Source organism: Oncorhynchus keta, chromosome 18 (assembly GCF_023373465.1).
Source record: "Oncorhynchus keta strain PuntledgeMale-10-30-2019 chromosome 18, Oket_V2, whole genome shotgun sequence".
Taxonomy (NCBI): domain Eukaryota; kingdom Metazoa; phylum Chordata; class Actinopteri; order Salmoniformes; family Salmonidae; genus Oncorhynchus; species Oncorhynchus keta.
Window position 1 is genome coordinate 14512410 of NC_068438.1, and position 27169 is coordinate 14539578.

Here is a 27169-nt window from a genome sequence, read left to right on the forward strand (position 1 = left end):
GAACAGGACCGCCAGTTGCAACACTGCTCTCGGTTGCAACACTCACTACCGAGTTCCAAACTGCCTCTGGAAGCAACATCAGCACAAGAACTGTTTGTCGGGAGCTTTGTGAAATATGTTTCTATGGCCGAGCAGCCACACACAAGCTTAAGATCACCATGCGCAATGCCAAGCATCGGCAGGAGTGGTGTAAAGCTCGCCGCCATTGGACTCTGGAGTGGAAATACGTTCTCTGGAGTGATGAATCACGTTTTGCCATCTGGCAGTTTGACGGATTAATCTGGGTTTGGCAGATGCCTGGAGAACGCTACCTGCCTGAATGCATAGTGCCAACTATAAAGTTTGGTGGAGAACGAATAATGGTCTGGGGTTGTTTTTGATGGTCCGGCCTAGGCTCATTAGTTCCAGGGAAGGGAATTCTTAATGCTGTAGCATATAATGACATTGTAGACAATTCTGTGCTTCCATCTTTGTGGAAACAGTTTGGGGAAGGCCCTTTCCTGTTTCAGCATGACAATGCACCCGTGCACAAATCAAAGCCAGTACAGAAATGGTATTTGTGGAAGAACTTGACTGGCCTGCACAGAGCCCTGACCTCAACCCCACCGAACACCGTTGGGATGAATTGGAACGCCGCCTGTGAGCCAGGCCTAATAGCCCAACATCACTGCCCGACCTCACTAATGCTCTTATGGCTGAATGGATGCAAATACCAGCAGCAATGTTCCAACATCTAGAGGAATGCCTTCCCAGAAGAGTGGAGGCTGTTATAGCAGCAAAGGGGGGACCAACTCCATATTAATGCCCATGATTTTGGAATGAGATGTTCGACGAGCAGGTGTCCATATACTTTTGGTCATGTAGTATAGTTACAGGGGAGAGGAGGGGAGATGAATGAGCCAAATGGAAGCTGGAGATGATTGTCCTACAAATACACCATGCAAAATAAGTCCCTAATTATGTAATCAAGCACAAATCAATGACATATTACAGCTAACATGGCCCTGTGAGAGTTGTGAGTGAGGCTTATGCCTTCTCCGACCCAGAGTGAAAAACCAGTCCTCCCCTAACCTACGACCTAACACTAAGGACCACGAGGAAGGATCATCTCTACATCTTCCATCTTCAATTGAACATAATATGGGAAAATATACAGTCCAAACACAAATATTTGATCAGTAGGGGTAGTTAAAATAAACAGGGGACGGAGGAAAGTGGTGCAGGGCTGTGATAACAGGGCCAAGTGTCTGAAGAGAAGGAAAGGGCTTGATTATACTGTGATAGTAGAGTAGCCCAGAAACACCTCTAACAGAGAGAGCGAGAGAGCGAGAGAGAGAGAGAGAGAGATTGAGAGAGAGAGAGAGAGATTGAGAGAGAGAGAGAGAGAGAGAGAGAGAGAGAGAGAGAGAGAGAGAGAGAGAGAGAGAGAGAGAGAGATTGAGAGATTGAGAGAGATTGAGAGATTGAGAGATTGAGAGATTGAGAGATTGAGAGATTGAGAGATTGAGAGATTGAGAGAGAGAGAGAGAGAGAGAGAGAGAGAGAGAGAGAGAGAGAGAGAGAGAGAGAGAGAGAGAGAGAGAGAGAGAGAGAGTCAATAGTGAAGCAGCCGTTGGTTCAGATTGTTTGGCTAGCTGGGGCTTGGCTTGGTGCTGGGCGGGTCCACATGGTAGCATTGTGCTGTTCTAAACTGTTTTATATTTCCCTTTCCTGACCTTCATCATTCAGCCGCTGTGTGAAAACAGAGGAAGCTGAGGCCGGGTCGGCGGAGGTTAATTGTGAGTACAGTGAGAAAGGACACCACAGGCCGACCCTTGAACCCTCGCCGGGCTGCTTGGGACCAGGCCGCACGTGGCTGACTAGCCCTGATGAGGAAGTGTGGTCCGCTCTGTTACAACACCGACCTGACCACAGGTGACAATAAACTTTTCACGCTATTGAGCCGACTCAAACCAAACTATGCCTGCTTTTCACATTATCCTTTCCAGCATGATTCTGGCAACTATGGTGGGTGGATGCGTAACCAGGCCAGCTCAGCTTGGTTTGGCTCATTAGTGGGAAAGGGTACTCATCTCAGATGCCACGGTAAACCCTGCACTACTACTACAACTTCTACCAGAGCACTATGGGGCTCTGATCTGATCTGAAGTGGTGCACTATAAATATAGGGGCGTAATTTGACATGTGCCCACTGAATGTCTGCTTGTCGACTAGTGTCTCTACCAAAGGAGTCTAAAGGACTTATTTACAGTGCACTACTTTTGACCCCATAGACCCCTTTTTGTGTTTGCAATCATTGCCGCACAAGGGTGATTTGGCAGAACACGGGGGAGTCCTTATAGAACGCCAGCAAACAAAGCCTCTATTTACATGTTGCTTCCAAGTGCATTTCACACTGCTTTTGGATTTGAAGGCTCGTATGAATGTCCTGCTTAATATAACGTGTGTGTCATCATCGCAAATCAAATGCATTATTCTTAAAAAAACACTTGGACTTCAACCAGTAAAATGGCTCGTTGGCTAGCTTTAGCCACAGCTTATCTCAAAGAGCATCAGCAGTCGAGTTAACAACTGCTGTATCCGAAACAGTTATTTTGCAAAGATCACAACCAAATACAATCTATAGCGACTGTTCAAGCAAGAATCAAAACATCATTGTAAGCGTACGAAAACCTCCAAAAGTTATTTTCTTTGGAAGTAATAAAAATGTAAATCTAGGCTATGTTGCATTGGCGCAGATGGCAATGGCTTCTTACTAAATCCAAGAGTAGCGCATCTGTTCTTGACGTCAGTGTGTGGTGTCCTGGGAAGGATTCTATTACTTTACGTCTCCTCTGGTCAGAAGTAGTGGACTATGGGGCTTTATAGACCTCTGGTCAGAAGTAGTGCACTGTGGGGCTTTATAGACCTCTGGTCAGAAGTAGTGCACTATGGGGCTTTATAGACCTCTGGTCAGAAGTAGTGCACTATGGGGCTTTATAGACCTCTGGTCAGAAGTAGTGGACTATGGGGCTTTATAGACCTCTGGTCAGAAGTAGTGCACTATGGGGCTTTATATACCTCTGGTCAGAAGTAGTGGACTATGTATTAGGGAATGAAAGTGTATTTTGAGAGTAGGACTTAGCTATGCCTGACATACTATTCACCACATAACACACTACTTTAGACTACTTTATCCATCCTACTGTATCACTATGGGGCTTTATAGACCTCTGGTCAGAAGTAGTGCACTATGGGGCTTTATAGACCTCTGGTCAGAAGTAGTGCACTATGGGGCTTTATAGACCTCTGGTCAGAAGTAGTGCACTATGGGGTTTTATAGACCTCTGGTCAGAAGTAGTGCACTATGGGGCTTTATAGACCTCTGGTCAGAAGTAGTGCACTATGGGGCTTTATAGACCTCTGGTCAGAAGTAGTGCACTATGGGGCTTTATAGACCTCTGGTCAGAAGTAGTGGACTATGGGGCTTTATAGACCTCTGGTCAGAAGTAGTGCACTATGGGGCTTTATAGACCTCTGGTCAGAAGTAGTGACTATGGGGCTTTATAGACCTCTGGTCAGAAGTAGTGGACTATGGGGAATGAAAGTGTATTTTGAGAGTAGGCCTTAGCTATGCCTGACATACTATTCACCACATAACACACTACTTTAGACTACTTTATCCATCCTACTGTATCACTATGGGGCTTTATAGACCTCTGGTCAGAAGTAGTGCACTATGGGGCTTTATAGACCTCTGGTCAGAAGTAGTGCACTATGGGGCTTTATAGACCTCTGGTCAGAAGTAGTGCACTATGGGGATTTATTCTGGTCAGAAGTAGTGCACTATGGGGCTTTATAGACCTCTGGTCAGAACTAGTGCACTATGGGGCTTTATAGACCTCTGGTCAGAAGTAGTGCACTATGGGGCTTTATCCATCCTGGTCAGAAGTAGTGCACTATGGGGCTTTATAGAGCCCTGGTCAGAAGTAGTAGTGCACTATGGGGCTTTATAGACCTCTGGTCAGAAGTAGTGCACTATGGGGCTTTATAGACCTCTGGTCAGAAGTAGTGCACTATGGGGCTTTATAGAGCCCTGGTCAGAAGTAGTAGTGCACTATGGGGCTTTATAGACCTCTGGTCAGAAGTAGTGCACTATGGGGCTTTATAGACCTCTGGTCAGAAGTAGTGCACTATGGGGCTTTATAGACCTCTGGTCAGAAGTAGTGCACTATGGGGCTTTATAGACCTCTGGTCAGAAGTAGTGCACTATGGGGCTTTATAGACCTCTGGTCAGAAGTAGTGCACTATGGGGCTTTATAGACCTCTGGTCAGAAGTAGTGCACTATGGGGCTTTATAGACCTCTGGTCAGAAGTAGTGCACTATGGGGCTTTATAGACCTCTGGTCAGAAGTAGTGCACTATGGGGATTTATAGACCTCTGGTCAGAAGTAGTGCACTATGGGGCTTTATAGACCTCTGGTCAGAAGTAGTGCACTATGGGGCTTTATAGACCTCTGGTCAGAAGTAGTGCACTATGGGGCTTTATAGACCTCTGGTCAGAAGTAGTGCACTATGGGGCTTTATAGACCTCTGGTCAGAAGTAGTGCACTATGGGGCTTTATAGAGCCCTGGTCAGAAGTAGTAGTGCACTATGGGGCTTTATAGACCTCTGGTCAGAAGTAGTGCACTATGGGGCTTTATAGACCTCTGGTCAGAAGTAGTGCACTATGGGGATTTATAGAGCCCTGGTCAGAAGTAGTGCACTATGGGGCTTTATAGACCTCTGGTCAGAAGTAGTGCACTATGGGGCTTTATAGACCTCTGGTCAGAAGTAGTGCACTATGGGGCAAATTCTAACTCCCTAACTTCCACATTTGCACTTAGTCTGCCATTGACATCAATCCATGACTAAGTGAACATTACGTGGAAGTTAAGATTTGCCCATTCCTTGTAGGGAATGAAGGTGTAATTTGAGAGCGGGTCTTAGCCAGGCCTGCCGGGCCTCCTGCTCTGGGCCCAGGGAGGACAGACAGACAGGAAACCCTCCACAGGAAGCAGCCTCTCCCCCTGTGACTGTGGCAGGCTGTGGCTAACGCGCCCTGACAAGCTGGGAGGGTCGGTGGGGAGATGGGGTTGCTAATGAGGCTGTAGCTACACATCCCTGTGCCTCGGTACATTCCTGAACGGCTGTGTGACACCGCACCGCTGCGCTGTCAGCCTGGAATCTTTGATCCACACACACAGATGCACACACGGACCCACACACATAAAGAGACACAGACGCATGCACAAACACACACAGATGCACGCACACATACACACACACCTCAACCACCATCCAAACTCTCTACTTAGATGTCCATAATGTAGTTTATTAAAATAAACTAGGCTGTTAAAATCATGTTGAATTATTTCCATGGAAATATTTTGAAATGCCTCTCAGATCACACACTAATGTTAATGAGAAAAGTGGTGTTATCATTCACACCACCTAACAACCTCTGAAGACCCACCACACCGGGAAGAGCAGAGGAAGTTGTCAGATTCCGTCCAGATGATGAGCTGTAGATTAGGGCTGTCAGAGACTCAATCTCACAGAGAGAGAGACAGACGGAAAGACAAGGAGAATGGACGCCATCTGTCGAGTCGTTGTTTTGCTGGACCTCCCACTGGTCACTGCTCCCATCAATACTGAGACAGAATACGTACAGTTGAAGTCGGAAGTTTACATACACTTAGGTTGGAGTCATTAAAACTTGTTTTTCAACCACTCCACAAATTTCTTGTTAACAAACTATTTGGCAAGTCGGTTAGGACATCTACTTTGTGCATGACACAAGTAATTTTTCCAACAATTACTTACAGATTATTTCACTTATAATTCACTGTGTCACAATTCCAGTGGATCAGACGTTTACATAGACTAAGTTGACTGTGCCTTTAAACAGCTTGGAAAATTCCAGAAAATGATGTTATAGCTTTAGAAGCTTCTGATAGGCTAATTGACATTTTTTGAGTGAATTGGAGGTGTACCTGTGAATTCATTTCAAGGCCTACCTTCAAACTCAGTGCCTCTTTGCTTGACATCATGGGAAAAGCAAAAGAAATCAGCCAAGATCTCAGAAAAAAATGGTTCATCTTTGGGAGCAATATACAAACGCCTGAAGGTACCACGTTCATCTGTACAAACAACAGTATGCAAGTATAAACACCATGGGACCACGCAGCCATCATACCACTCAGGAAGGAGACACGGTCAGTCTCTTAGGGATTAACGTACTTTGGCGTAAAAACTCAATCCCAGAACTACAGCAAAGGACCTTGTGAAGATGCTGGAGGAAACTGGTACAAAAGTATCTATATCCACAGTAAAACGAGTCCGATATCAACATAACCTGAAAGGCCGCTCAGCAAAGAAAAAGCCACTGCTCCAAAACCACCATAAAAAAGCCACATTATAGTTTGCAACTGCACAGGGGGACAAAGATCGTACTTTTTGGAGAAATGTCCTCTGGTCTGATGAAACAAAAATAGAACTGTTTGGCCATAATAATAAAAACGGAAATAAATCATTCTCTCTACTATTATGACATTTCACATTCTTAAAATAAAGTGGTGATCCTAACTGACCTAAAACAGGGAATTTTTACTAGGATTAAATTGGAATTGTGAAAAACTGAGTTTGAATGTATTTGGATAAGGTGTATGTAAACTTCAGACTTCAACTGTATTTGAACAACTGAATATTGCTGCTCATTTTAAGACATTTTGTTTCAAGAGACCCGTTTTCTACAAGTCAACCAGAGAGGGGGACATTTTACTGATGAACGCAATAAGAATTGGGTTTGACTTGACATCATAATATGTTCTATACTCCCTAAGAGAATCCGACAGTGGCAACAACAAGGCTGAATGGTGGGCAGCTCACAGACCAGGTCAGGTTTCGACTGACAGTTTGTAGTAAGACGAATCAGATGATCATTGAAGTGCCCTCTGGAGGTAGAACAGAAATCAAGAGTAAAAAGGATTATAACGGTGTACAGACGGAGTAGACATGTTACGTTCCCCAGTTTCTGTGTTGTAGTTTGTGTTTTTGTGAGTGTGTATTTCAGGAAATGGCTTCCTGAAATCCCCCAAGCAGCTGATTGGTCGACTCCATGGCTAATTGGAGCTGACCCCGCCACCTCGTCAGGATACAGCTGTATCCGATTACCAATGCCTTCTGAAACTATATAAAAGCCAGTGTTCTGTTGTTCAAAAGAGAGATTGCAGAAAGATCATTGCTGAGAGAGGAGGCTGAGGGTGATATACTGTGTTGGTTGTTCTCAGAGGGAGATGATTAGTGTGTCCTGTATTGGTTGAGTGAGAGAGCTGATTGGTTATGTCTGTCCTGTATTGGTTGAGTGAGAGAGCTGATTGGTTATGTCTGTGTGTCAATAGGACACAGTGTTTTGATTATTGAAATGGTTTGTGTTATTCTGTTTCATTTGTTCCCAGGGGGAAGGGGAAGGCACCCAGGGAGTGCTAACAAGCTTAGTATTGGATACTGACTCGTCTTTAGAGATTCTGCCTGATGATCTGAAGGCCAGAATGCAGGTCTTGGACAACAGGTCTTCATTTTACTTCTCTAACATCTTAACAGATGAAGGATATTTCACTCGTGTCATTTCAATAGGAGATTGATGTTACAGCTACCAGACAATTTTTCTAATGGTTGAGCCTGAGTATCAAGTAAGATGACACAGGGACTCTCCCCTGTATATCGAACTGACAAGATGCACTCTGGGAAACTCCACTAAGTGACATGGCCCGAGGGAAAAAGTCAGAGGATGGACATGATGACTGACAGCCTAACAGGGAATTACTCCCTGATCCAGCCCTCTCTGTCAACTCAGCAGACAGGGACGTAGCAGTGCCTCACCGTGTTTGAGCTGACCTGGTTCCTGTAAATGGGACGTTTTCAGAGGGACACAGTCAGTCTAGTCTGTGCTCCAGCACTACAAAACTCCAGAGTCCTGTGGTACCGTCGTAGAGGTCTGGAGAGGGATGTTCTGATTCTGGACTCCTCTGTGCACTTACCCGAGGAGGTGAGGGGCAGAGGGAACGTGTCTGACCCTAAGTCCTCTGTGGTTATCTCTAACCTTTACAGACTGACAGTGGACTATATTGGTGCAGGGTCAGGTCATGGAAGGAAGGGTTGGTCCATCCAAATGTCAATAGAAAAAAGGTCAAATAAAACGTAGTGCAGCTAGTTTGCCGTCTTTCCAGCTTTACATTCAAGTGATTGTGTTAGTTGTGTTGTTGGCTAGCTCCTCTGAACAACAGTGTACTGAAGAGAGCACATTTCTATGCCAGCTGAAATCGCGCATCATTAGCTCATTGTTATGGATGCATCCAAATAAATGTCACAAAACAGCTTAAACGAATCCAGCTACTTTGCTGTTGTTCTGGCTGCACTGTTTGACGTGACTGTCAGTTAGCCGTAGTTGACTAGCTAGCTAGCAAGCAAGGGAGAAGAACGTTGCCAGCCAGTATGGCAATGGAACATATAGAATAAACGACTGGGTCGCGTCCATATGTAACAGTATAACTTTAGACCGCCCCCTCGCCCATACCCGGGCACGAACCAGGGACCCTCTGCACACATCAACAACAGTCACCCACGAAGCATTGTTACCCATCGCTCCACAAAAGCCGCGGCCCTTGCAGAGAAAGGGGAACCACTACTTCAAGGTCTCAGAGCAAGTGCCGTCACCGATTGAAACGCTATTTAGCGCGCACCACCGCTAAATAGTTTCACATCCGTTACACATAGATACAGAACAAAGAGACTTAATGACTGGGTCGCGTCTCTGGCAACCGAACCGATAGAACCAATGACCAGCCGGCTTGGGTAGCAACCCTATATTTGTGGCAGGACTATATCTTGTGGAAGGATGAAATGGTATGAATAAATTAATAAAAATGTTTTTCATTAAACTATGTTAATTATTTCTTTGAATATGACGGTAACCCGTTGTATAAACGTGATAAAGCCCTCAAAGCTGGTGTTTGGAGGATATATTGGCACGGTTTGCCAGCCCGAGACGAATGATAATATATCCTTCCAAACACCGGCTTTTCGGGCATTATGACTTAAATGGATACCATGAGATCACCATGGAAGCCATTTCTGAAGTGTGAATCTCTTCTCATTTTATCTATGCATCCTGTTTCTTAATGCCTAGCCAATGCATACTGTAGAGTTTATCATCGCGTAATAGTGCAATGTTGAACCGGGACAAGAATAGATTGAGGAGAGAAATGACAGACAAGAAGAGAGAGAAGTCCAGATTGTTGTATTTGTTGTGCATTTCATTGTTTAATTAAACTGTGCACTTCTTCTCAAACCTATCTTTATTCCTCTGAAATACCACATCCTATATGGTATCATGATTCAGTGTGTAATGGCATATTAATAAACAGCTGAGTGATTAAAAATATTGCTTGCTTGAAAAAACAGGACTCAACTTCCAGTCATTTCTTGTGGCATTTCTTATATTTCTGCGTTAAGTCTGCACGAATATGCATGTGAGTGCACAAGTAATGTTTGAGAGAGGTTTTCTCGTATTTTCTCTCCGGTGCAATTGTCTGTCACCACGTCTGTATTGCCATTGTGTTTGACACATACTGTGTGGGCCAGCATGTTTATAGAGCAAAGCTTTTAAACGTCTGTTTTGCCAGGCAGGCCCTGAAACCCAATGTGGCTATACCAGCATGTGTAATGATTTTTCTGTGCAGGACTGTGTAACGTGGTTATAACCCTGGAGATTAAGTTTGCCATATGGCTGAAACCGAGGGCTTTTAAAAGTAACTGTATCCCTCCTATGACATTTCCCTCCAACTGGTCTCATAGTTTATATTTGATTTAGACCAGAAATTCCCCAAGTTTGGTCGATTCAAGCGGGGGAATCATTTTGATCCATAAACATACATTTCAGAAATGTAAATGTTTCCAAATAGCTAAATATGTGTTGAATGTTTTAAAAATGGTGGTTTTATCTTCAGATGAGACATAAGTGTGAGACTGCAGTTCTGCTCAGATCCTATAGTGTAACATTTTGAAGGACAATGACCACAGATCAGTGATCATAGTATGCGTGCGTGCAAGCTCATTCATGAGCACATGTCTCTGTCTGTCTTGCCTGCCTGCGTGCATCCGTGTGTGTGTGCGTGTGTGTGCATGCATGCGTGTGTTGGTGGGGCCGGTGGTGTGGGCGGGGTGGGGGCTGTACTGACTGATGACCATATACTTTTGTTTATTTGTTCAATCTTGGCGATTACCTCATCACCGCGAGCTGACGCCCTTCAAAAAGAGGCACACCAAAGGAATTCTGGGTAGAAAGGGGAACTCCAGCTAGAGGCAACATCCTGTACACGATGTTCATCAACATCATTACATCATTAGCATAGATGACAAATTATGATTTTACTACACAAAACCCAACTCAACAGCCAACGCTGTCCCTTCATGGTCTGTACTCTCATATCTTTTGCTTAAAGAGGAAGTGACATGAACACTAAAAGAAAATGTCTGTATTTGAGGCTGATCCATAATAGACAAGGCATTTTAGCACCAATGAAAATAATGATCTTAAACTCAGAATGAGTGGAACACAAAGCAAAACATGCCATAATTCTACACACACACACACACACACACACACACACACACACACACACACACACACACACACACACACACACACACACACACACACACACACACACACACACACACACACACACTTCCAGTGTTCTGCCGCTCACTCTCGACACCAAATTCATTCCTTCTTATTAGGAGGGAAAACATTTGTACTCGGGACGGTATCTTCATGGGCGGAATGATTTTCACCTATGCCACTAGGTGTTGGGCGGACTCATACATCACGCCATTACCCGGAGCAGTGCCAGCGCAAGCCCCCCCCCGTCATCAGGGAGTGAATTATAGATGATAGAAAGTGCTATTAATCACCGTGACAAAAGCCCTAATGGAGGCGTGACCCAGCCACTGCCGAGGCACGCCAGGGGACGCACCAGCGGGACAAAGAGAAACATATGTTTACAGAGAAATAAGCTACCTGTGGACATAGTCACACACAGACACAAAAAACACACTCCTACACATGGCCTATTGTATCCCTCTATCTCTTCCTCTCTTTCTCCCTCTGTCTCTGAATGTTTCCTATTTCTTGGGATTTACGGTGTAAAAAAAAAAGCACAAAATAAATATTAAAAGAAGCAGAAAGACAGACGTATAAGAAATGTAAATTCATCCATTGACATATTTCACATGAAATCTTTCAGAATAGAAAACACATACAGTCTTAACAAACTCTGATATTCAACTGAGTCTCAATCCAGTAGATTGTTCAGCTAGCCAGAGTCAGTTTATAGTGGCATGGCAAATCCCTTATCTATCAGGCCAATCACAGATGGCTATAGGCATGATTGACAGGGGTCTTTCCTCATGACATATGGAAATGAACTCCTCGCCTTATGGGCGGAACTCAGCTTGTCTGCAAGGTTCATTTGTCCACCGTTTTTGACAGACAGGCGAAGGGAACACGCCATTATACCACAGATCTTACATGAAGACTGGGACTGAGCGATATGGCCAACATTTAATTTTACATTTTTTGACAGTATGATGATATTTAATGGTATTTTATGTTTTTGAAGAATAACATTTCGGAATATTCTTTAAGAATTTCATTATACTTTCGTGTTAGATTGCCAGTTGGCAACCCCTCCCTTCTGAGACTAAATGACCCTAACAAACATTACAATGACTCACAGGGATAATTATTCCGGTGTTCTGCTCAGTGCATGACCTTGGGATACCAATACATTATCTCTAAGATCTACACTTTCATTTGCACTTAGCTATACATAGTCATTTATATTTTATAAATGTGTTCATTTTACTGATAATTATAAGAAACAAGATTCAATCTACTTCCTCATTCTCTGTCCTATTGTTGCATAGAGATGTAGCGAGATTTGGAGTAGTTAGAATGCCTATTTGCTTCCTTTTGAGAGGAGCTGGCTACTCTATTGGGAGATTTCCAGCAATTGCGCTAAGCTAATTATATGCTAACTTTAACAACCTCCAAACTGCACGCAGAGACATACAAATGGTATCCATGAGTTCATCTGACTGTGTAAGAATACAAAATGACATAAATCATAAAATCTCACAGTATCCTTTTAAGCCATCATTGAAGCTGGATGCAAAATGGCCTCCTGGGCAGTATGGGCCTCCCAACATGAACTCCCCACAGACATCTGGGTCATCACCGACATTACAGCTGACCTCTGACCTCTCAGCCCCACCGCTGACTTGGCAGGGACACCTCCTGACATCCCTTTAATGTCATAGTTATAATGACTTCCCCTGACACTGCTGTAAGGGATGGACATTTCTGCATAAATTGGTCATAAAATTTCATCTGATCTTCATCTAGGTCACAACAATAGACAAAGACAGTCTGCTTAAACTAATAACACACAAAAAACTATACATTTTGATGTCTTTATTGAACACACCGTGTAAACATTCACAGCGCAGGGTGGGAAAAGTATGCAAACCCTTGGATTTAATAACTGGTTGACCCTCCTTTTGCAGCAATAACCTCAACCAAATGTTTTGGACAGCGGTCAGGAGGAATTTTGGAACATTCCTCTTTACAAAACTGTTTCAGTTCAGCAATATTCTAGGGATGTCTGGTGTGAACTTATCTCTCGAGGTCATGCCACAGCATATCAATCGGGTTGAGGTCAGGACTCCGACCGGGCCACTCCAGAGGTGTATTTTCTTCTGTTGAAGCCATTCTGTTGTTGATTTACTTCTGTGTTTTGGGTCGTTGCCCTATTGCATCACCCAACTTCTGTTGAGCTTCAATTGGCAGACAGATAGCCTAACATTCTCTTGCAAAATGTTTTGATAAACTTGGCAAATTCATTTTTCTGTCGATGGTAGCAAGCTGTCCAGACCCTGATCCAGCAAAGCCGCCCCAAACAATGATGCTCCCTCCACCATACTTGATTTTGATGTTGGTGTGCTGTGTTTTTTCTCTCCACACATAGTGTTGTGTGTTCCTTCCAAACAACTCAACTGTAGTTTCATCTGTCCACAGAATATTTTATCAGCAGCACTGTGGAACATCCAGGTGCACTTTTGCAAACGTCAGACGTGCAGCAATGCTTTTTTTTGGACAGCAGTTGTTTCTTCCGTGGTGTCCTTCCATGAACACCATTCTTGTATAATGTTTTACATGTCGAAGACTCGTCAACAGAGATGTTAGCAAGTCTTTAGCTGACACTCTAGGATTCTTCTTAACCTCAGTGAGCATTCTGCGCGGTGCTCTTGGCAGAGCAAACTCAAATTTTGTGAGTGTTTTTATAGAGAAAGGCAGCTCTAACCAACATCTCCAATCTAGTCTCATTGATTGGACTCCAGATTAGCTGACTCCTGACTCCAATGAGCTTTTGGAGAAGTCATTAGCCTCGGGGGTCACATCATTTTTCCAACCTACTGTAACGGTCATCGTCGTCTGATGAGGAAGAATCGGACCAAAGTGTTCATGACTTTTATTAAACTGAACACTAGAACAAAATAACAACGTGAATAAACGAAACAGAAACAGTCCTGTCAGGTGCAGAACACTAGACAGAAAACAACTACCCACAAAACATAGGTGGGGAAAAGCTACCTAAGTATGGTTCCCAATCAGAGACAACGATGGTCAGCTGTTCTTGATTGAGAACCATACCCGGCCAAAACAAAGAAATACAAAACATAGAAAAAGTAACGTAGAATGCCCACCCCAAATCACACCCTGACCAAACCAAAATAGAGACATACAAAGCTCACTAAGGTCAGGGAGTAACACCTACCCTGTGAATGTTTAAATTATGTATTCAATATAGACAACAAAAACACAATAACTTGTGTGTTATTAGTTTAAGCACGCTATGTTTGTCTTTTATTGTGACTTAGATAAAGATCAGATCAAATTTGATGACCAATCTATGCAGAAATCCAGGTACTTCCAAAGGGTTCACATACTTTTTCTTGCCACTGTACATCATCCTGTATAAAAACACAGACACACTATAGCATCATATAGCATCATCATACCAAAGCTGGCCAATACATACTGTTATACAGAAGGAACCCAATCAGGACAGGGAGAGAGGGGGAAAGAGGGGGAGTGAGAGAGAGAGAGACAATGAGAACCATCTAAACAGGTTCTAAATGGGAGTCCGCTAAATGGGGTTCTGAATTGAAACTCTGACAGGTAAAGAATAGTTTATTTATATTTCCTTAAATGCTAGTAATTACCGCGTACTTATGAATATTTCCTATCTGGGGTTTTGAGATGGAAGCGTTGTAAGAACGTTGTGAGTGCGTTGTGAGAGAGCTGTGAGCCTGTTCCCTGTGGGAATCCTGGAGGTCCTCTGGGCATACTGGAATTACTGGGAGGCTGAGCGATGGAGGGGCCTCCAGGGGCCCGAACAGGAGCTTCAACAGCAGCCAAACCCTCAGCAGCTCAGCAGAGACAGAGCAGGGGAAAGGAGATGTCACTAAACCAAGGACACACATCAAGTGAAGTACACTGAAGGCAAGCCAAATAACCCACAATATATACTTTATATAGTATGTACCACAATGTGTAGTGTATGTGCACATGAACAACAAACATGTTCACAAAAAAACATTAATAGATGTTTGAATGAAGTAGCACTACATTTTAAACCCTTATAATGATCATTTCAAGCTTTAGACACATGCACATACTGTATTTAATAAGCTAAAATATATACACACACAAGTACGCACACTGCTTGTACAAAACATTAAGGACGCCTGCTCTTTCCAGGACAGGTGAATCCATGTGAAAGTTATGATCCCTTATTGATGTCCCTTGTTAAATCCGCTTACATCTGTATAGATGAAGGGGAGGAGACAGGTTCAAGAAGGATTTTTAAGTCTTGAGACAATTGAGACATGGATTGTGTGTGTATGCCATTTAGAGGGTGAATTGGGCAAGACAAAAGAGTTAAGTGCCTTTGAACAGGGTATGGTAGTAGGTGCGAAGCGCAGCGGTTTGTGTCAAGAACTACAACCCTGCTGGGTTTTTTCATGTTCAACAGCTTCCTGTGTGTATCAAGAATGGTTGCACCACCCAAAGGACATCCAGCCAACTTGACACAACTGTGGGAAGCATTGGAGTCAACATAGGCCAGCATCCCTGTGGAATGCTTTTGACACCTTGTAGAGTCCATACTCCTACGAATTGAGTCTGTTCTGAGGGCAAAGGGGGGAGCCAACTCTATATTTGGAAGGTGTCCTTAATGTTTTGTACACTCAGTGTATACATACATACACGTACACACGTACACACACACAGTGCAACCCTTACCAGAGCAGTGCACTTAGAGCGTGTTAATTAATGAGTACATTGTCCTGCCGCCTGTTAGTCAACTACTCCTCCACTCTCTCAATGGAAAACACTCAATTAAAGTCCCTGCGCTAAGTCCACCAATTAACACCGTACAACAATTGAAAGTTAGGCCCTGTCCCTTTGTGAACACACACACACACACACACACACACACACACACACACACACACACACACACACACACACACACACACACACACACACACACACACACACACCACACACACACACACACACACACACACACACACACACACACACACACACACACACACACACACACACACACACACACACACACACACACACACACACACACACACACACACACACACACACACACCTAATTAATTAGCATTAGTTGTGATTAATAATGAGGCCCTTTCTATGGTAAATGTGTGCCGCCAATGGCAGCCTGACACAACAAAGGCTTCTGAGCAGACAACTGGATTTATCCCGGTAGCGCGGGGGGATTTTAACATGTTTCTCACAGGGCTGACAAATGACCTATTAATTATCTAATGTTGTCTGACAACAGGCGCTTGATAAAGATGTATGTTTCGACGAGGTGGGGAGGGGAAGAACAAGAGTAGGGGAGAGAGAGAGAGAGAGAGAGAGAGAGAGAGAGAGAGAGAGAGAGAGAGAGAGAGAGAGAGAGAGAGATGTGTGTGTGTGTGTGTGTGTGTGTGTGTGTGTGTGTGTGTGTGTGTGTGTGTGTGTGTGTGTGTGTGTGTGTGTGTGTGTGTGTGTGTGTGTGTGTGTGTGTGTGTGTGTGTGTGTGTGTGTGTGTGTGTTTGAGAGAGGGAGAGTGAGAAGGAAAGAGAGGGAGAGGGTTGACATGCATATAGATCACACCTCAGAGCCACTGTTGTAAGTTTCCTCCCCTACCATAAACACACACTCACACACACATTTTACACACAACACACACAAAACCATGCACAATCCATACTAATGCATAAACAGAAGGTTTCCAAATCAAAGCACACCACACACACACACACACACACACACACACACACACACACACACACACACACACACACACACACACACACACACACACACACACACACACACACACACACACACACACACACACACACACACACACTGTGAAGCCAAGGTTGAGGGTTCTGTAACCACAATCAATATTATCAATGGAAAGGCAGAGGCACCTCCATATAAACTCAACCACCTCATATAATTAAGAGTCCCTAACGGCAGGGAGCATATGGGCCTCACTCTCTCTCCATCTCTCCCTCTCTCTCCCTGACTCCAATTTGCAGAGTTTATCTTCAACCTGCGTGACAGGCGCTCCTAAGTGGATGCTGGTTGCTGATTTTTATGATTGTTTTACTCAAGCATTTGGTCTAATGAGATAGGATCCCAGTCGGACGCTAACTCAAGCCTGTCAGAGCCAAAAGCAAACAGAATAATAACCAAGGTTTCACATTGTTTCCACAGGCCATACATCAGGCCGGGCTTAAAAGGCCAGCGCATCAGCTACTGACCCCGGGCCCCGAGGGGCCCCGCAGGACGAGTGGAATGAGAGGGAAGACTCAGAGGGAGGAAAGGGGTGGGGGGGTGAAAGGACAAGATGGTGGGAAAGAGAGTGGGAGAGGGTGAGAATGGGTGAGAAAAACGCTTGATAAATATAAATATAATAAATATAATATAATAAATATATTTTTCATTAGGCTGACATTCCTGCACGTGAATAAGAGCTGACTTTTGACAAATATGCTGTTTGTGTGAAAGTGTGTATGGTATTTGTGTGTTTTTTTGTTTGAGAAAGGTGCTGTGTATGTGTGTGTGTGTGTGTGTGTGTGTGGTGATATTGATTAGGCTCTTTCCTCCTCTGCAGTGACATGGAGTGAGTGTGTGTTGACAAAGGTCATTAATCCCATCATGAGCCTCTGTCTTCCCCCTCCATGTCAAACACCACAAGCTTTTCATTTGTTTACTCTGAGTGCTCCCCCCATTCCTCTCCTCTGTCCCCATCCCTCTACTGCACCAGACAGCCGCCCAGCAATACCTTACCCCTCCTCATTGAGACATAAAGAGAAAGTGCCTCCAAATACTGTTTTTGCACACACATGCACACAAATGATCAATACCATTCGCAAGTAATACACACAACATCTTCCACGACTAACCAACAGAACTGTATTTCGAACTGATTCCTGATTTAACAAGTTCATCTCACCTCCAATAACTAACTCCGTGGAAATATACTATTCATACTTATTAAAAGAGAAAATGATACATTAATTGATTGAATTTGTATTCATCACTTCCATACTGCTGTAACACACACACAAACACTTTTTCACACTCTCTCTCTCTCAATATTGTGGCTAAATGCCATCAGGCCCTAATGTAATTATGCCTCACAGTTGTCCACATTTGAAAAATGGATCCGTTGATGAAATGTGTGTGAGGCTCATGGGCAGCACAGGGGAGACTTATATCCAGAGTGGGCGCTGCCAGCCCCGAGGTCCCCCAGAAGCCCCACGGGTGCCCGGCCGCCTGCCTGTCGTGAAAATGAAATGATAGCATATGTGCTTTGTTTAATTTTGATGTCTTCGTAATGTATTACACAATTAGATTGATTTGACAATTTCCATTATGCTTGATAAAATATTTATCTAGGCCCGCGGAGAATCGCTCTTATCAAAGACTCATCAGTCGTGCAGATGGTCCCGATGTTATCCGGTGTGAGAGGAAAATCAGTCAGAACCGTGTCCAGTTAGCCTATTAGCTTGGGTTTGGCCAGCGTGGCGTGGCACTGTGAGGTCATCAATAACCTGCCGATGGCCGGGTATCCCTCCCTGGCCGGGCCAGAGCTGAGAGCTGCAGAGTGCCGCGTGAGTCCCCCTCACCCCCCTCTCTCTTACTCACCGCGCACAGCCACCACACATCCATCACACTGCAGAAAAGTTAAGGAGCCAAATTGGACTCATCTGTCTCAATGCTGGATGCAGATGGAGTTTGTTCTGCAGAGGGAGGTGCAGTTAGTCACCCCTACTGGCCCTCTCCAATCCCCTCTACCTCTGCCAAACCCAGATCCACCTGGAAACCCAGGCAGGGCAAGGCAGGGTGGGGGAGACTGACCAACTACCATCTATTGTGCACACACACAGAACCCCCCTCTCACACACACACACACACACACACACACACTCAACACACCCACCACAAACCCACATCAGTGTTCATAGTGCAGCCTGCAGGCTGCAGTGTGAAGGTGGCCAGCCTAGCTGGCTCATTAATAAAGAGGTAAATGAAAAGCATGCATAAAACATGAAGAAGCGCCACGCGGTAATGAACCGCTGCTCCGTAATTGCATCTCGGTAGCCGTAAAATGAAGACAAAATATTTTAAGAGGGATTCTGTCACCTCTCTGCAGACACATCACTAATCACAGGCTCACAAGGGCCCTCGGGGTCTCCCCCCGACAGGGCGCAGGGGCTGAATAGTCTGGGCGGAGACATTGGCAACACCCATCCTCTAATCGGACATAATTGAATAATTAGTGATTACAGCGACACTACCATGGGGGATGAATGGATTTCTATAGGGGGAATTGGTATACAATTCAATCAAATGTTTCTAATATACTGCGGTTATGTGATTTTTTAGCAAAAGCCTGTGCCTAGATTGAAATGTAAACAAATTATGTCAATACATAAAAGACTGAAAACACACACACACACACACACACACACACACACACACACACACACACACACACACACACACACACACACACACACACACACACACACACACACAACAAATGTTTTAATACATTGTGAGGTGTCTTACCTTGCTTCAAAGTAGCCTATTAGATCTCCTCTCTTCCTAAATCTCCAACCAATGTTTTCATCACTGTCACACGCAATGTGCAGTGCCTTTAGAAAATGGTGTTTTCCCGCTAATTTCATTATGGAACTAAAATTTTCTTGTAGCCTACTGCCTTCTGCACAATGTCGTGCTTATGTGAAAAAAGGAATAGCTTGTCAACGTTTTAAGCTAAACGTTCTGATCTGCTGCATCAGACTCACTACTTTCCCACGACTGTCCCAGAGCCTGTTTGGAATAGTATATTTATTTCTTGACAAGCTGACCAATAGAATAGGTCAACTTTTCTACTACAGGGGATAGTAGATTGACAGGCGATTTTGCTGTACATTACTTGTCTTGTTGGCAGAGGAAAAGTACATGTGGACATTCACTCATAACATCTTCAAAGTGCACATCAGAATTTGGTAAGAAGGACCGCACATCATTGTATTCTCGATTTGCGTGTTCTGTTAATGTGAATTACCATAATCAAAATGTGATTTATAATCAAGTTAAGACACCCAATGCATATGTTGCCGGTCAAATGTCCGGTGCCACATTTTCCTAGCGGAAACCCTGACACACACACACACACAAACACGAGGCAGAGACAGGTGGACACCCAGATGAGAGATTGGAGTCCAACCCAGGGGTGTCACACAGACAGTTAGAGAGTGGCGCTGGTGACAGGGCTGCCTTGGTGACATAATGAAGTCGCTGTGCCTGTCACGGGGGTCAGCAGTGATCACACCGGCTGCAAGGGGACAGGGACACACACATAATGAATCCCAGCCATGACAAATAGCCAACAGCTCCAGACTGAGGCATCTGACAAACTCAGGCACATCACAGATACACACACATCACAGAAACACATCACAGATACACACACATCACAGAAACACAGACACACCAACAGTCACATAAACAAACGTCACAAAGACACCGACACAATCACATCACAGAGACACACACACACACACACATTCACAGAGACACACACACATTCACTTATATACACACACACATCACACACGAAAATCAAATACTGATTCACAGACATACTGTAATGAACACGATGGGAGACAGAGAGCTGGTTTCAAGCGCAGGGCGTTTATTGTAAAGGACCACAGGAGGAGGCAGGTAACTGGGTCCAGGGGCAGGCAGAAGGTCATACATAGGGGGTCCAAAAAGGCAACAGTACAGGCAGGGAAAAGGCTAGTAACATAGTACTGGAGATCAGACAATAGGGAGATAACACAAACTACGACGGGCTAAAGTACAGGCAGTGAATAGGCAAAAGGCACCTTCAGTGAGGAAGGCAAAAACTTTCATACATGCGAGTAGTAAATCACGGGAAACTCAGCACTCAGAAAGAAGTGTGTCACAAAACAAACAATACCTCACAGTGATAAGGTGCAAAGAACTGAACTAAATAGTGTGTGATAATGACATACAGGTATGTGAACAGGTGATCAGAATTCAGGTAATTGGGATCTGGAGAGTGAGCTGCGTTCAGGGAATCGAGGTGTTTGAGGGTGTGAGTTGGAAAGTGTGCTGGAAAGTGAGCTGCGTTCACAGGATCTGTGTGTTTGAGGGTGTGAGTTAGAAGCAGACGTTACACATACAGTGAACTTTGAGATATATCATGCAGACATTGACCACAGCTTCTTAATTACATCTCACATCTCTCATATCTATGACTGCTTTATCTTTTGTGGATTGCCTCTGGTCAGATCACTTGCTAGTATATGTATTCACTTAACACCTATGCATAATAATGGCTGGAAAGGAGCGAATGGAGTGGCATCAAATAGATGTGTTTGATATATTTGATACAATTCCTGTCACGCCCTGACCTTAGAGAGGCTTTTTATGTCTCTATTTAGTTTGGTCAGGGTGTGATTTGGGTGGGCATTCTATGTTCTTTATTTCTATATTTTGTGCTTCTATGTTTTGGCCGGGTATGGTTCTCAATCAGGGACAGCTGTCTATCGTTGTTTTCTGATTGGGAATCATACTTAGGCAGCATGTTATGCCACCTTAGGTTGTGGGATGTTGTTTTTTGTTAGCCCTGCGTAGCCTACGGAACGTGACGTTCTTTTGTTTGGTGTTTGGATTTAATAAAGAACCATGAACACGTACCACGCTGCACCTTGGTCCACGAGCGTTACAATTCTACTCATTCCGCTCCATCCATTACCATGAGACTGTCCTCCCAGTTAAGGTGCCACCAACCTCCTGGGATATATATTACAAAAGTATGACCTTGCATAATGTATAATGACCCGGAGACCTGTCTAAGGGTCACTCCTATCTCAGTACCCACCCATTCTATCTCACACCACTGACAAGTTTCCATCGAGAGTCACTAAGGTTTCATCAACCACCTGAAACTAGAGGTACCTCGGTACCAATGAAAAGGGCTTTATAATACATCTACTTGGAGTCAGCTTCATTTAATGAATCCTTTTCTCTCGCCCTCCAAGCCACTTGAAACAGGCTCAAAAAGAGCCTTTGTTACCGCGATTGGCCCTATGTAGAGAGAGGTCAGAGGTTATCAAAACAGGCATTGTTTACACCTCACAATGAAAGCGCCAATGCAGAGGAGGCCCCTCTTTCTTCATTCTCTGTCCTATCCTCTCTTTCTCTTAGCCTCTGTCACTTTCTTCATTCTCTGTCCTATCCTCTCTTTCTCTTAGCCTCTGTCACTTTCTTCATTCTCTGTCCTATCCTCTCTTTCTCTTAGCCTCTGTCACTTTCTTCATTCTCGGTCCTATCCTCTCTTTCTCTTAGCCTCTGTCACTTTCTTCATTCTCGGTCCTATCCTCTCTTTCTCTTAGCCTCTGTCACTTTCTTCATTCTCTGTCCTATCCTCTCTTTCTCTTAGCCTCTGTCACTTTCTTCATTCTCGGTCCTATCCTCTCTTTCTCTTAGCCTCTGTCACTTTCTTCATTCTCGGTCCTATCCTCTCTTTCTCTTAGCCTCTGTCACTTTCTTCATTCTCGGTCCTATCCTCTCTTTCTCTTAGCCTCTGTCACTTTCTTCATTCTCTGTCATATCCTCTCTTTCTCTTAGCCTGTCACTTTCTTCATTCTCTGTCCTATCCTCTCTTTCTCTTAGCCTCTGTCACTTTCTTCATTCTCTGTCATATCCTCTCTTTCTCTTAGCCTGTCACTTTCTTCATTCTCGGTCCTATCCTCTCTTTCTCTTAGCCTCTGTCACTTTCTTCATTCTCGGTCCTATCCTCTCTTTCTCTTAGCCTCTGTCACTTTCTTCATTCTCTGTCCTATCCTCTCTTTCTCTTAGCCTCTGTCACTTTCTTCATTCTCTGTCCTATCCTCTCTTTCTCTTAGCCTCTGTCACTTTCTTCATTCTCTGTCCTATCCTCTCTTTCTCTTAGCCTCTGTCACTTTCTTCATTCTCTGTCCTATCCTCTCTTTCTCTTAGCCTCTGTCACTTTCTTCATTCTCTGTCCTATCCTCTCTTTCTCTTAGCCTCTGTCACTTTCTTCATTCTCTGTCCTATCCTCTCTTTCTCTTAGCCTCTGTCACTTTCTTCATTCTCGGTCCTATCCTCTCTTTCTCTTAGCCTCTGTCACTTTCTTCATTCTCTGTCCTATCCTCTCTTTCTCTTAGCCTCTGTCACTTTCTTCATTCTCTGTCCTATCCTCTCTTTCTCTTAGCCTCTGTCACTTTCTTCATTCTCGGTCCTATCCTCTCTTTCTCTTAGCCTCTGTCACTTTCTTCATTCTCTGTCCTATCCTCTCTTTCTCTTAGCCTCTGTCACTTTCTTCATTCTCTGTCCTATCCTCTCTTTCTCTTAGCCTCTGTCACTTTCTTCTTCTCCGTCCCCTTGCCCGCGATCCTTCACTAGCATCCATTTTCTCCCCCAATAAACACAGGCTTCATGCGTGTATCGTGAAGAATGTCTACCCTGAAGTGTTAGGTGCAGTGTGTTCCGCAGGACTGTTAGGCTTTTCTAAGTCACTAAATCAAAACGAGAAAAGGGTCTATGAGGGGAAAAAGAAAGAAAACAAAAGTGTAGGAAAGCATTAAATATGTCATATTTAAATGGGGAAAAACTGACCACCTAGGACCTCGATCTGACATCTTCCATTTGGTCTCGTTGGATTTAGATGGTTTTTGTCTGACTGTTGCATTCCACTCCGTAGGCCTGCTACCCTGCAACACTCGCAGACCTGCTGGCCAACTCTTAACTATAACCTTGTTACAGACTTGTTACATACAATAACATGTATAACTACAGAGGCTTTCCAAAGCCCTCCCAGACATGTGAAATGGGGCCGAGCAGCGAGAGCTCTTGGAGAGGATGTTTGTTTTGTGATTGTTGGAAGCCGAACCGTTCGCCTTGTACTTTAAGGAACACAATATCCCTCAGCGGTGCGGTGAACATTTTTATGTTATTTGTTATGGGATGCCAATTTCCCTGTATTTAGATGTGATTTAACTGGACAATACAGAAGGACTGTGGCCTCTCTCCCCGATTGTTTGTCTTTGTGTTTAACCAGCTCGCGAGCTAACAGCGTCGTGTAGAGTTGGTGTAGCACTTCCTTCCGACAACAGCATTATGAAGGAAGTTCCCTTCAGTGTGATACTGAAGCTCTGAGTCAATCTGCTGGAAGACTGTGTAGTATTATCACTGGGGGCAGGAGTTTTTCCTGAGCATGTGGCCTGACCAAGTAAACCTCTAGGTCTTAGTTAAAACTTCTAAAAACCTCAACTGTAACTATGACAGATGTACAGGTCCACTCTAAGGATTAAACGTCTTGGATTAAAAAGCATGTTTGTGATGTTTTTTAGTCCAGGACAAGGTTAAATCTGGGTCTGAGAAACCAGTCATATAGGTTCTTTATGGCTCTACTACTAGAGGAGCTGTCTCCTATAGAACTGAGCAGCAAGGTAGTGTGTGTGTGTGTGTGTGTGTGTGTGTGTGTGTGTGTGTGTGTGTGTGTGTGTGTGTGTGTGTGTGTGTGTGTGTGTGTGTGTGTGTGTGTGTGTGTGTGTGTGTGTGTGGTCTTGGCCGTGGGGAAGGGTGTTTGACACACATGGAGAGTGACAGCTGCCAAATGACAGCGAGATTGAGGAGAAAACACGGAGAGACAGTGAGAGAGTGAGGGAAACATGACAGTAACAGCGATTTAGATTAGACCGGGAGACACACACACACACACACACACACACACACACACACACACACACACACACACACACACACACACACACACACACACACATACCCCTGTTCCAACCCATGACGGGGCTTCTGCTCCACACCTGGGGGAAGATGGGTTCGCTCCTCTTTTGTGCCTCACGTGGACGGTTTGCATGGAGCTCCCAGAAAGCATTGCTTCTCGGGCCTAGTTAAAGCAAACAGAGACTTTAAGCAGAGCCACATGGGCCTCTTTAACGACTGACATTTTGTTTAAGAAACCTCCATAACGACCTGGTTTGAATTTAAATACTTTGTGTTTATTTCACAATAAACTGGCAATATTCTTCCAATGCAAAATTCCTAAGAGCTTGAATGATTTGAGGCTTATTTGTATCTGCTATTTTTAGAACAGTGTGAGGCGGTAAACAGCTCACATTCAGAATGTGTAAAGGTGCTAGGTGTTTGTTTGTAGTGAGCAGGTGAGGATTTGCATATATAACTTCTTTTAATCTGCTTTCCCCTTACAGAAACCAAAACTGACATCACATGATATTTATGTACTGATTATTGCTTTCCACATTTGAATGGTTTTAATACTGACAGGCCCGGGTCACACATTTTGTGCTGAAATCCCATTATGTAAAGCTTTAGAAGAGATTTCTCGAGAGGATATTACATGATCACGTGTCAAATCAACTGCCATTCAATTGGAACACTAAAAGGACCTTTATATTAGTAACAAAATTATGCTAATTTGAAAATGATTTGTTGAAGGTATAAGGATGAAATAACTGAAAAAGTCGGTGTAAAATGATGTTGCCTCCACGAGAGGCTGAGACCAATATTAAAATTGACAACCTTGTAGCATCTATTTCCAGCTACATCTCTTACACTGTTCTGTAATGACAAACAGTCTGTATGAAATATAGAAACCATGAATAATCAGCATACAATGAATTTCATCTTTTCATTTATACTGAACACTGATTTATTCAAATTGAACTAAGACAAAAATGTTCCAAAATGTTTGTAATTGAACAACTTGAGTTACAGTATCATTGAAGTAGGGAAATCATTTGAACCCCATATCAGCAGAGGCTGGGTTCATTTTACATTACAAAAATGACATCTCAGTTGGAGAGATATCGGCCTATAAAAAACACTAAATACGGACTATAATGCAACGTTCATACAACATCACATTACAAGTACTGTACTGACCTGGGGGATACAGCAAGTAATGAGTACAACAACAATAGATTGCACTTATTTAGAAAATATATTGACAACTCAGGATGAAGAGTATCCCATGAAGACAGTGCATTTCAGCTTTTACTCATCAGCAATCTCACTGATTCAACCTCCTGCATGCTTTCAGTAAGCCACAAAATCAATCGTTTTCTATATTTTCATTTCAATGGAATGTGTGGTGGGGGAAAATTGAAACTCTAAACTAAGCAACAATACAACAGCCATGTCCATAGATGGAAATCAATACTAATTAAAACTGAACAAGTGTTCTGCTTTATACACTCAAAAGAGTTCAATGATAATTAAATATATTTTCATCACTTCTTAGTTAAGGGTTTTAAATGAAGTCCATGGCTTCTGCCTCCTTTGGGATAGCGCGCAATGCCTCCACGCTTGTGTAGCCAACGTAGCCGTGCGTGCCTTGCAATCAAACGCCAACCAAATTAAGCATCAAACAGTTCAATGTGATGTGTCAGTCTCTAAAACTATTGGTATTAGAAGCACTTAATTCAACTTTCAAATTCAAATGTACTAATCAGTTTGCAGCAGAGTGGCCACTTGTTTTTCCCACATGAAACGCCACGGCTGGCCGGCCCAGGTCTGCACTCTCCTGCTCATTAACATGAAGGTGCGATTTGCATTTCCTGATAGACTATTCCTGTTTTAATATCCCTCTTTCTGCGTACACATCAATCACCGGGAGGAAGGCCACCACAGGCCTCCATTAACCCTCCGAATCTGCCACAAAACAAATATTACAAGGGTTCACTAATGTGGAGATCAAAAAGCCATTATATAATTGAAATGAAAGCGGAGTGTTGCACTTCTGAAGCGCCTGATAATTACCAGCTGTTAATTGCATACTTGCGGTGTCTTACTTCTAATTAAAAAGAGCAGCTCGTCGCAGGACGATAAGCGACGGTGGAGTGCGGACGGTTTAATCAACAAAGCCTGAGAATTTGTTTCTGCCGTGGCCAGCAGCGGGCTGGAGAAATCTTCAAATAACCGAGAGGAGATTAGGACCTGTCCATTAGGAGCAGTCAGGTTTTATTTGGGCCAGCGTGGAGTGGCGGTGCTTCTGAAGTCGTCCCACTGCAGAGTCCCGGCGCAGCGCGGCTGGGGGTGTATGTCTAATCAGCCCGCTGCCGGCCCTGAGCGCTCAAGTGGAGGAATTGGACCCCGCTGGTCTGTGGAGGGAGAGAGGAGGGGAGGGAGGTGGAGTGGAGGGCTAGTCCCCCACTGATCATTCTTCCTCTCTCTCCTTCGCCTTCTCTTACTTTCTCTTCTCTTCTTGTCAGCAGCCTTTCAGTCCTTCTTCTTTTCACTGTTGTGATGAGCCAACAGATTTTAAACACCTTTAACACCTTGCTTCCAAAGCTAAATTCTTAACTTACTGCTGAGGA

General features: G+C 43.9%; 1 protein-coding gene across 15 annotated transcripts in view; it reads right to left on the reverse strand.

Annotated features, from left to right (window-relative positions):
* LOC118371328 (histone-lysine N-methyltransferase MECOM) overlaps positions 1 to 27169 on the reverse strand; it is a 211859-nt gene that overhangs the window by 140329 nt on the left and 44361 nt on the right. For 14 of the 15 annotated variants that reach the window (XM_052467449.1, XM_052467448.1, XM_052467444.1 and 11 more), the window contains exon 2: positions 24601 to 24720. The exons of the other annotated variant lie outside the window; for it this stretch is intronic. In XM_052467449.1, the coding sequence (XP_052323409.1) occupies positions 24601 to 24720 (120 nt within the window). The remainder of the gene's footprint in view (positions 1 to 24600; positions 24721 to 27169) is intronic. 15 annotated transcript variants of the gene reach the window in all.